The sequence below is a fragment of the Gnatocerus cornutus genome, chromosome 3 (assembly GCF_029298725.1).
Source record: "Gnatocerus cornutus isolate USDA-ARS CGAHR chromosome 3, icGnaCorn1.1, whole genome shotgun sequence".
NCBI classification, from domain to species: Eukaryota; Metazoa; Arthropoda; class Insecta; order Coleoptera; family Tenebrionidae; genus Gnatocerus; species Gnatocerus cornutus.
The window spans coordinates 89,180-101,325 of record NC_142235.1 but is presented as its reverse complement, the minus strand read 5'-3'; the positions used below and the strand labels follow the sequence as shown (position 1 = coordinate 101,325).

The 12,146-nt window shown below is 36.7% G+C and overlaps 2 protein-coding genes across 2 annotated transcripts; both read right to left on the bottom strand.

Annotated features, from left to right (window-relative positions):
• Positions 1-332: 332 nt before the first annotated feature.
• LOC148176699 (zinc finger MYM-type protein 1-like) lies at positions 333-2,683 on the bottom strand. Its single transcript, XM_088032739.1, has 2 exons — positions 1,177-2,683; positions 333-1,020 (listed from the first exon to the last, which is right to left on the bottom strand). The coding sequence occupies exons 1-2, from the start codon at positions 2,574-2,576 to the stop codon at positions 333-335; spliced, it is 2,088 nt and encodes a 695-aa protein (XP_087888865.1). The 5' UTR covers positions 2,577-2,683.
• A 7,161-nt stretch (positions 2,684-9,844) lies between these two features.
• LOC148176698 (uncharacterized) lies at positions 9,845-10,837 on the bottom strand. Its single transcript, XM_088032736.1, has 3 exons — positions 10,568-10,837; positions 10,339-10,536; positions 9,845-10,297 (listed from the first exon to the last, which is right to left on the bottom strand). The coding sequence occupies exons 1-3, from the start codon at positions 10,835-10,837 to the stop codon at positions 9,845-9,847; spliced, it is 921 nt and encodes a 306-aa protein (XP_087888862.1).
• Positions 10,838-12,146: the final 1,309 nt, after the last annotated feature.

Below are 12,146 nucleotides of genomic sequence, written 5' to 3'. Positions count from 1 at the left end.
TTGGTCGATATATTAAAATATTTTATAATCGTTCGGCAAGAACCACGAGAAGGTCTAGAACCATATCTTGCCGGGAAAGGAATGGATATAGGTATTGTTGTTAGTAGAGAAAACCAGTTAGTAGGCAAAACGGAAAAAACATATAAATACTTAACAAAAACAAAAATAAAACTAAGCTAAAAATAAACACAAAATAACGATATTAAGAAAAATAAAAATAAATTCTAAAAAAAAATAAAACACAAAATAAACTCTAATAATAAAAATATAAACAATGTAACCAAAAACTATGAAACAATTAACAACAAGATGGCTAACGGGCTTAATACTTTTCAGACAACAGGTTTATACCGTAAATCAATTCGGCGATTTTTTTGAAAGGAGAAGTCATCTATAATTCGATCATAAAAAGTTCCTTCATTTTCTTGAAGATTCTTAACTAATTCTCTTTCAATGGCAATTTTTGACAAACAGCTTAAACGAGATTGTGACATAGAATTTCTAACAAAATTTTTTATTCGTTTTAAAGCCGAAAAACTTCTTTCTGTTGATGCAGACGTTGACGATAAACACGAAGCCAAACAAAGTAATTTATAAATTTCAGGTAAATCATTTTGTAAGTTATTAGACTTGATGAACATCAAAATATCTGAAAAATGAGAATAAGTACCAAATATATTGGGGTCCGAATACCAGACTTTTAATTCATTTCGTAATTTGTTTGGATCAAACATTTTAGTATAGCTATTTAATAAAGAGTTAATCAAATTTTCTGGGAATGCTTGTGCAAAACTGTTAATTTTGTTTGTGTCTAATAAATCCAGAAACAACAAACATCCCATGTCTTTAAATCTAATTTCAAGTTGTTGAATTATTAAATCGATAATTTCGTTAAAAACCCGTCTGTAATATGTTTGAGAATCGCTAAAGCCGTCATGATCTCCTTTACGCTTTTTACTTGGTGGTCCCCCAATGTCACAAATTTTGTTATATATATCAAGAAAAAAACTTTCGCTTGTTCTAAATTTTGTTAGTGTGATGGTTAAATTTTTAATTCTCTTCTGACAATAGTGAATGTCATTCTGTTTTGATTGCAAAATGTCAAAAATTATTTCTGTTTGCTGAAAAATTGTACTAAATGTATTAAGTAAAAATAAAAATGTGAAATCAATTAACATTTTTTTAAAGGCTGTAGCTTCTCTTATGGTTTCATGGTCCATCATAAACTCTTCTGATTCTAAAATTATTTCAAAAACTTGTATTAACTCGTTTCGATGCTCTACAATTACATTAATAAGCCGAGATTTGAAATTCCATCGAGTGTCAGAAACGTTGGGTAACCGCTTGGATCCTACTTTGTTTAAGATATTTGTTCTTTTTGTTGATTTTGAAAAAAATGCTGCAAGGCCATTAATATTTGCAAAAAAAATTCGACATTCCTTAATTTTACAAGAAGCATCTCGCAATATAAGATTTAATCGATGGGCATAACAATGAATGAATAGGGCTTGAGGAGCAATTTGTTTTACCTTGGCTTGTAAACCGTTTAATTCTCCCGACATTACTGAAGCTCCATCGTATGTTTGTCCAACTAATTTATTAGCAATATCAAATATTTCAAATTTTTCTATCAAAAGATTAAATAAATCAGTTGCTTTTCGACCCTCACTTACATCAAAAAAACCCATAAATCTTTCCACAATTTTACCGTCTTTAATATATCTAAAAATTATTGAAAGTTGAGATTGACATCTGACGTCGGTTGTTTCATCCAACTGCCATGAAAAAAACGGACTTTCTTTAATTTCCTGTGATATTATTTTTGAAATGATATTATTAATGCTTTCAATTAAATCATTTTGAATAGTTTTTGAGAGACCACTAAAAACTGATGATTCATCCAAAAATTTTTTAAAGTTAGTGTCATATTTTGAAAGAAGTTGAATTAACTCTTTATAATTTCCTTGATTTAACGACTCTTGAGTTTCATCATGACCACGAAATCCTTGCTCCTGAGTTGCTAAATATATGATTATATCAATTAAACGTTTAATTATATCCCGATTTTCTTTAACTTTTTCATTATGTTTCAAAATATTTTGTTTAAAAGCCGAATCTAACGAACTCTGAATATTACTTTTTCCGAACAGTTTAAATTTTAAAGAAGTATGAATATGTTTCTCACACTGAGCGTGCTTTTTTAAAGAAAATGAAAGATGTTTCAAATCATCGTAACCGGTGCAGTCCCAAGTTCCTGATCTTTTTTCGGAAAAAAGCAAACAATTCCAACAATAGAGTTTTTTTCTTTTTTCGCTGCCCGTTAGCCAATCATATGTTTTATACCAATTTGTATTAAAAGATCTGTTGCCTGTTTTAGTTTTCGATGTTAAATTTTGCATTGCTGGAGAGGGCTTTAGTTTAATAACAACTGATTTATCATCATAACTTAAGCTACTAAACGTCTTCTGCAGTAAAAAATCAACAATATCTTCATTACTAATTAAAATTTCTTGAACACTAATACCTGTCGTCAGTGCCGTAATACCTGTCGATGTCGATGGAACTTCGCTTGCCATTTTGCACAAAGACCACAATGAACAATTAGTAAGAATGTATGTAAATCAACCACAAGGTTAATTCAACCACCAACAAGAACGAGCAAGATTTTTGTCCAGTAAGTACAATTTTCAAACATCTCCGATAATTCCCGATTAGGGCCTGCTTGATCAGCCGATTAAACCCGATTTGTTATCGTTTTTAAAAGTTCGCTTGACTTCGTGTTCACGGGCTAGCCCATCGGCTGTGTTGCTGACGCATTGCTGACGGAATGAATTCATTCAATTGAACGTATGCAATTAATTTAACTGAAGCGCACCGTATTTTGTTTTAAAAATTGAATTTTTGGGAGCAATTTACATTGAACTTGTACCTGCTTATTTGCAGATTTATCATTGTCCAAAAGTAAATCAGTAAAATTAATTTCTAAAGAAGTTCTCTCCCACGATATTCAATCAATCAACCTAGAACTAGGACAAAACCTGCTGTCCAAGCAAAAACACAGTAACTGCTTTTTAAAAAAAAAATACTGAACCTAGCAATGACTTATTTAAAATGCCTTCACAAATAATTTTAACATTTTACTTGTCATTGTTTTTTGTCATTTAAAAATCTTCAGATAAATGACAAAAGTAGAGTTCAAATAATTTGTGAAAGCCTTTTAAATAAGTCTAGGCCCAGCGAAAAATTTTTAAAAAGCCGATGCTGTGGGACAGCCGAAATGGAAACATTTAAAAAACATTATGAGATAATATAAACATGAAAAAAAAGACCTGTTTTATGTATCTCCAAGTTTTATTAACAATTAGGCGTATTTATTTATATTTCAATTAATTTAATGGAATTTACACGCTAATTATGACGAGAACGAGAATCACGATGTTGGGCTAGCCCATCGAGAGCATATATCGCTGTATCAACGCGCGCCACACGTTCTGAGTCGATGTACGTGCTGATACGTGTTTTGTTCTCCTTTCGGCTGCAGACGTACGACACGACTTGATTCGCGCAATTGGGCTAGCCCACAGCTTTGACTGAAAATACAATTTCTGTGCTCCGAGCTCGGAACGATTGGTAATAAAATGCATTGTTTACAAATTCTTTTTTTCGTTCAATAAAATAAAATTAAATTTTTATTGTCGATAATAATAATAATTAAAGGTGTAAAATTTAGGGTGGGCTCAGCCCACCCTGCCCACTGCTACGAGCCGCCACCACTGCGCATTTATTAGTGACATGTCGAGCAGATGAAAGAATACCTTTTTATACCATTTCACTGATTTTCTGACGGACTCAATCGAACTCTGCAACATATCCGTTTTGTCCACGGCACCCATATTGCAATTGTAGTCTATAACGCAATTTGGCTTCAAAATTTCTTCTTCACTATCGTGTTGTTTTTTACCAGTAGTCGAAATTTCATGAGAGTGACTTGTGGATAACATAGTTACTTCCCTCTTATCCATCCACTTTAGGGCCAGCATATTTTCCGTGACATAATATTTGATTTCACCCCTTTTGAGTTTGCCTTTTAGGTTCGGCATATGCTTTCTATTTTGTTTGACGGTTCCGCAAGCGTTGGTGTTGCGAGTATGAAGCATGTGATACAAGAGTGGACTTGTATACCAATTATCCGTATACAACGTGTGTCCCGAGTCCAAATATGGTTGCATCAATGTAAGGACAATATTACCTGTTTTTCCAACTTCTTCAGAGTGTTGCTCTATGTCAGTGGAAGTGCCAGTGTATATTATAAAATCTAACATGTAGTTTGTTTCGCAGTCACATAAAATAAAAAAAATTTAGATGGGTTGTATTGTTTGAAAAATAAACGTCCCTTGAACAGCATTAGACTTTCATCAATACACAAATTTTTGAAAGGGTAAAAAGTATTTTGGAACGCTGTTTTCAGATGCGACACCAACAGTCTGATTTTTTTTATTTGTCCTTACTATGTACACTATTGTCCACAAAGTGTAAATATTTCGAAATTTCCATGTAACGATCTCTTGATAAAATTTGTCCAAAAATAGGTGTGGATAATAAATGATCGCCTGTCCAGTAATTTTGAAGTTTCAATTTTTTAACCTGTGCCATCAAGAAACTCAACCCAATAAAACAATACATGTCATTATTATCAATGTCTTTCCATTTTCTTCTATGGCTTGCAACAGCTTCATCCTCGTCAACTGATTGATGGTGAAATAAATTACTCTGGTAGACAATTTGTGTGATCAAATTTTCCGAAAAAAATTGCTCAAAACATTGTAAAATTGATGGATCATCACTAGCAATTTTACAGCCAGATGCAGTTTGGGCAAACGCGTATAATGTTGGTTTATAGTTTGGGTTTTCAGCCCAAACAAATTTTTCAGCGTCATTAGACCTAGCCTTTTTATTTCGGGTCGTTTGACCTAGCGATATAAACGTTAAAAAACAATATAATTTTTCGTACTACTTACGGTTGTTATTCATTATAGGGATATTGTCATCAGACTCAGATTCCGATTCCTCAATGACAACTTCCTCTATGTCTTCTAAACTCTCACTGTCGCTGCCACTTTCAGGATCAAACAGATAATCATCATTATTATCATCACTCTTATATAATAACTCTTCCAGCTCTTGTTCACTTAAAGCTTTTCGCTTGAAGGTCGTACCCATAGTAAAAAAATTATTTGCCGGCACCGCAAAAAGTTTTGAAGAAAATTTAGGTTATGAATAGACAAATTCGCAGCTGCGCATTCGGAAAATATCAACGCCAACGGGCGAATCCCGACGAAAATGAATGTTTTAGCTTTGCGCGAAAAGTCGGTTCCCGCGTATCAACGACACTTTCTGTTTACGCGTTTTGGCTGATCCCGATGCGAAAGGGTTAAGCAGTTTAATTGGAATTTTGTTGAACTTTGATTTTGCTAACACTCCTGCAATAAAGACACCTTCGCATATTTGTTGTGGTAAAATTGCAAACTCTTCGTTATCGTCACTGTCAATGTAATAATGTTTAATGATTTCACAACGAGCAGGTATTTCTGTAAAACAAGCATATCTGGACTCCATTGGAAGTTCCACTTTCTGGTCGTTAAACCTGCATGAAAAGCTATACCTTTCATAATCAATTGTTGCACCATATTTTGCAAAGAAATCAGCACCTATGACACCATGTGCTCCGCATTCGAACTCATCAATCAGCAAAAATTCGTGTTGTATGCAATTGTCGTTTGCACTTAGGTCGATGTTACGAATTCCTTGCGAAATCACTGACCCAGCAATTCCGTTAATCGTAATTTTCCTAGATCGATCAATAATTTGGTTTGTTGAAATGCAATTTGGAAAAATTACACTGAGTGAAGCTCCTGTGTCCAATAGAAATTTTAAGTTTTTGTTTCTGTGTTGTAATGTAATAAAGTTTAGACCATCTAAATTTAGAATTATTGGATTTTGAAGAATGTTATTGGTTTTATTGTCTGAATTCTCGAAAAAACATGTTTCGCGATTCGGCGTTTTCTTGGTGTTCTGTGTGAACTGATTGGGATTGAGTTTGATTTTGATTGTCTTCCGAATTATTACTCATGAAAAAGCCTGGTCTGCTATTTCCTCTGTTTACTCTTTGTGATTGAAAATTTGACTGATGTGAATTGTTACCTCGTCCGCGAAAATTATTTTGATAAGTTTGATTGTTTTGTCCCGAATTATTTCTATAGTTATTATTAGAGTAATAGTTAGTTTGAGAATTTTGTCCCGCATTATGTCTGTAGTTATTTTGGTCGTTTCTATTAGTATTTTTGTTACATTGAAAGTTATTTCTATAATGACCACGGTTTCCTCTTTGACTGAAAGAATTACCTCGTCTTCTATTATTAAAATGAAACAAATTACTTTCCTGATGTGACAAATTTTCATCTAGAGCTCCACGTATAGCGTCGTTTAAATTTGAATAGTTTCGCGCTTTGATTATCGTGCTTAAGTTTTTATTGTGCAACCCGTTTGAAAAAGCATTTATGGCAATTTTTTCGTTTGCTTCTTGTAAAATTTCTGTGGCCTCTGCATTTCCGTCAGCTTGAGAAATTGTTAGATCAACCATTAATTCTTCAATCTTCTTACCGAATTCGTTAATTGAGCTACCGTTTTGTCTAGCCTGATTTAATTGTAAAGACAAACAGGCGGCAGATTTTTTTGATAATAGTAGCCGTCTCATATCACCTAACAATAGTGCATTTGACGTATACTCGTTCCTTAGCCTAAATTTGGCGCTTTCCGATAGTCTAGTTTTTAATACATATTTTGTCAGAAGCTTTTTCCCGTCTGCATCCAACAATGAATCGTAGAGTTCTATACCATCTATGAGCTGTTTTGTGACTTGCTCTTTTCCATTCATTATTGGAAGCAAACTAGAAGCCGTTTTAAGTTCAAATTTCTCCATGTTTAAGGAAAGGTCTGAATTTGTGCTATTTTTATTCTCTGTATTTGCTTCTTCAGACGTTTCCTCAGACAACGCCCGTCTAGATTCTAAAATTTCATTTACTTCCGCTATAATTGAATTTATACCGTCTACAAACTGTTTTACTTTTTGAATGTCCGCTACATCATTCTTTTTCGCATTAAACAAATCTTGCAAAGCTAAACATCGATTTTCAAAATTACCAACCTTTCCTATCTTCTTTTTGGTGGTTTCAAGATTTTGTCTTCGTTCGATGCTGTCCTTTCCTAGGTTTCTTGCAAAAACTCTAATGTCTTCGTATAAGTGCCGGAACTCCCGAAGAAGGTCCATTCCATTTTCCCAAACACTTCACTATTGTTTTGCACTTAACACTACCATAACTAACCTAACTTGCGACGTATTCACTTTACTATTCACTTTACTCATTACGCCTCGTCGATGTTGGCTCTCGATCTTCTCAGATGTTCTTGTTCGACTTCTCGTCTAATTTTTGTTTTTTGGGATTTTTTCCATCTTTGTATGATGTACCAGCCGTACATGTATGTATGATGTACCAGTACCTAGTAGTATAACAAGGAAGAAGACTACTAACATCCACTCCGTCCGATTTAGTTCTAGTTTTTCTTCTGTTGCCTGGTTTTTTCCCATTCCGGCGGCTTCCACAATAATTTGTTCGGTCTTAGTTTGTCTCGGTCCGCACATCTTTGGTAATTTTTGTGTCAATTTTCCACTAGTTTCGGTGGCAGGATCGCCATGTGAAAACGTGGGACATCATTCACTGATTCACTTGAAGGGTTCAGGACACAAAACACTTAGACTTCATTTATGACTTTTTATTTAACACACTACATCTCGTAACCACTCATAACAACAATTCCTTTTTCCTTCTAATTTCTACCGTCTTAAATAACCATATCCCCAACTTAATCTAACCTACTTATTGGCGTGTAGTCAGCGTTTGACTTTTGGAGTTGCTGACTACACTGCAGGACACTTGACAATTTACGCGGTATGTTGTAAGTCATCAGATATCGCAAGTTTTCAAAGAATTTGACAAACTCGGTTTCGATAAGCGGCGCAACCTGCTGGTCCCAGTTTAACTGGAGATTCCAGAGTCCTTGCAGAAGGATTTTTGCAGTGACCACAACGGGATTTATTAATCCGGGTGGATCAAAGATTCTGGCTACCGTGGATAGAATGAACCGTTTACTGACGACGGTATTTAAATCCAGTTCCAGTAAAAACCGAGCACTTTGACATCGTTGCTTTCCTCGAATTCGATGTCTCGATTTTTTGTATCATCGACTTCAATGTTTGAGGCCCATTTTGTTAGGTTAAAACCTCCTGACTCTAAAATCTTGGTAAGTTCGTTTTTAATTGATATGACTTGCTGTTTAGTATCCGCCCCCGTTAACAGATCATCTATGTAAAAATCACGATCGATGATTTTACTCGCGTATGGATTTGAATTTAATGTCTCCAATGCTAATTGATGCAATGTTCGCACTGCTAAAAAAGGTGCACAGGTGGTACCGTATGTAACAGTTTTCAGTTGAAACGTCTGGAGTGGCTGATTAGGATTATTACGCCAAATAATTCTTTGATATTTATGATCCTCCGGATGGACCAAAATCATGCGGTACATTTTACTAATGTCCGCGGATACTGCGTATTGTGTAGTCCTTGAGAATACGACCTCCTCTTGGTCACGTTCCTGCCACAAGGACTGTGCGACTGAGCCTTTCTCTGACTCATGTAGACCGTTACTCAACTTTAGTGATGTAATTCTACGCATGTGATCTCCAACTATTTCAAACAACGCTCTATTCATTGCAAAGCGTTGAACTCCGGCCTGGAAGTTTCCCTGGTCTATACCAGCACCCTCAATCAGCTGACGTTGTTCACTGCGAAGCTGTGAAGCTGGTGCCCAACCGAGTAAGTTCTTTGTTGGTAGTCCTGCGCCTGGTTCTTCGCAAGCGATATCTGCTGGTAAATCCCAGTCTCTTCCGTCTGCGTTAATCGTATAGGTCAAGTCCTGCATGATTCTTCGTGCTAACACTACTGGTGCAGGCATCGTCTCATAGGCAACGTGTGTGTCTGCTGTTACACGTCCAAAATGCCCATGTATATTTGGCCAATTCTGGAACTCAAGTCTATACTGAGCCCCGCTCTTGTTGGTGATTGCTCCGACTGATCTGAGGTATTCCTCTATTGGCACAGGTACAGGGTAGTTATCTGATCGTATGTACTCCCTGAATCTCTCGTCGTCAAACGACGCTTCTCCACGATGCGCTTTAATAGCAACACATCTTCCATAGAAGACCTCTACTACATACCAGACAAATACTGACTTCGATACAAATTTTTGAAATGTTCGTTCTGATGACGAAATCAAATCGTACTGTCGTTCGGCTATAGCGATTAGGCCCTCATACGTGTTCGTGAAGGTATTCTCTCTTCGATAAGGGACAAGCCTTTCGAAGCCCTCGCAATCAAAGTCCTGCCACATTGGGTCATTGGACAAAGGGGAATTCGTCGTTGAAGGAGCTTTAGGTTTGGGTCGGACATTCGGATCAACCTTCGGAGGTGTGGCAATTGGCCCCTCTTCCTTTTTCTGAAATGGGGGTTTTTGTCCTCCTCCGCGGGAACCGCGGCCACGGCCATATCCGCCTCTTCCTCTATATCCACCTCTCGATCCTGTCGGTGCAGTTGATGTCATCTGCTCTCCAACCGTCTCTTTTTCTTTCTCTTGAGTGGACATTGCTCTGAACAGCCTCCGGCTAATACACCAAAAATTTAAAGTAAAAATTTGGGTTTTTTGCCTTTAGTTTGAGAGGCATACTTTTTTTATGTTTGTTTAAAGCTTTTTTGATTTTGTGCCTTATTAGGTTCGAGATTGTGGGATTTTAGGCGGTCGGTCGATTCCAACGTTCGTTGCCGCTTTTCGAGAAACTGCATAAATGTTTCAAATTTGGGCAACTCTTTGTCCAATGACGCTTGCCAATCTTTTTTGATCAAAAAATCTAAGTTTTCCGTGATTATCGCGATTAACACTGAATCCCAGTGTTCTACGGGTTCCTCTAAAACCTTTAATGCCGCTATGTTATTATTGGTCGTGTCGATTAAATTACGAAGCTCCGATGCTGATGATTTTAACAATGGAGAAAAATGCAATATCTGGGCGATATGTTCTTCTACGGTTAGTCGTTTATTGTCATACCGATTTTGCAATATTTGTATGGCGCTGTCGTAGTTTTTCTCGCACACTGCCAACGATTCGATTGAGCGAAATGCTTCGCCCTTCAGACAATCCCGCAGATAGTAAAATTTCCGAATTTTACTAAGCTTCGTTTCGTTATGAGTGACTGAAACAAGTCGAAAAATGTGGGCCATTCTGTTAGTTTTCCGGAAAACGATGGCAATTCTAGCGGTTTAAGATTGCTGAGAACGGAATCAGATGTGCCCGCGCTGGTGCTATTGATATTGATTATGGTACCAGCACTGGAGTTACCAATTATTCGTGGATGGCGACGATTCGCCTAGTACTAATACTGATTTGATCGCGGATACAATATTATAATATTGGGTTTCAACCTTTAAGCGTTCTTTGTCATTTTCTTCCGCCGCTGCCGCTGAATCTTCGTCCGATACGACTTGTAGGTTTTCGATTTTTGTCTGGACAGCGTCGTACTTTTTATAAAGCTCCGTTAGATCAGAAAGTCGCGCTTCCAATTGAAACGGACTGTCACCAGCTTTAAAATGATTCACCCCAGTCTGAATTCGGGTGATGGCCGATTTGATTTGCGCTCTCTGGGATTTGAGCGCGTTAAACTCCGTCATTTTGATTGTCTCAAAAACCTTGCAATTTGAGAAGCGTCAAGCAATAATAATTTGCGTGAGTTATCGCGAGTTTAGGCTCTGTATGCCTTACGAGATTAGGAAGGATAAAATGGAGTGATCTGACCTTGAGTCCTGCTGTGCCTTTTGTTTGACGCCTGGTTCACCGAACGAGTCTTGATTACGACGCCTAGCTCCGGAACGGGTCTTGCTTCAGGTCAGATGCTTATAGTTGAGAAGCGGTCTAGCTTCAATTACGACGCCTGGTTCACCGAAAGGGTCTTGACAGTTGCGACGCCTGGTTCGATGGACGGGTCTGAAATTAGTTGCGACGCCTTGATCTCGGAACGGGTTTTGATTCTGACGCCTGGCTTCGGGATGGGTCTTGGTTCTTTACACTTTTTTACACTGGTTTTACAGATGTGGCACTACACTGTACTGGACGTCTGTATTATCCGGCTCGAATTGACCAAAATGTTAGATGCAACTGCGGACTGTATGGTGTTTTGAAAGTAAAACGTATTTTAAAGTAGTTGCTCGAAGGACCAGAAATTATAGAAATTTCAAATGTGTGATTAGAGTTTATTTGTTGGCAGCTGATACAGGACTGATTTTAGAAGCTGTGGTCTCCAGAAAAGCCACCTGCACCGACACCCTCACAGGGCGTGGTGGCGGTGAAGGATGACTAATGTGGAACCACACAAAAAAGAGGTTGGCACATGTGGTTTACTTGGTGCTCAAGTAAACATACAGGGTGTTCAAAAAATGGCGGACCAACTATTCACTACGTGAATCTTCAAATAATAACTAGTAGCTAAATTTTTTTTTCAATTATTGAGTGCTTCGTAAGAAATCTACAGCCACTTAAAGGGGCGCTAATTATGGCACAAATTTTTCCTTATAATGAACTCAAGGTTTACAAAATTCTACTAGAGTTCATGTTTTGGGTGATATTTACATACCTACAGTCTTTAAATGCCTTAAATGTTGATGCAAAACGTTATTTTTCACATTTAAAATTAAGCTCAAAAGTGCAAAATTAATCTGGCAACATTTCACTTCAAGATTTCAGTAATTAATTGTTGCCTAGTGCCTGACAATAACCATTTTTTAGAAAAGTCAAACATTTTTTAGGTGTCACAAACTAGAGGAGTTTATTTGTCTAATGATGTATAATTTTGCTGAATATACCGACACGTGACGGAAACAGTCGAGAACAAATGGTTCTTGATCTACTTTGTGACTTTTACTCGTCAGGTGTTATCAAAATTAATTGCAAACCATAGTAAACAATTACATGATTTATTAATAA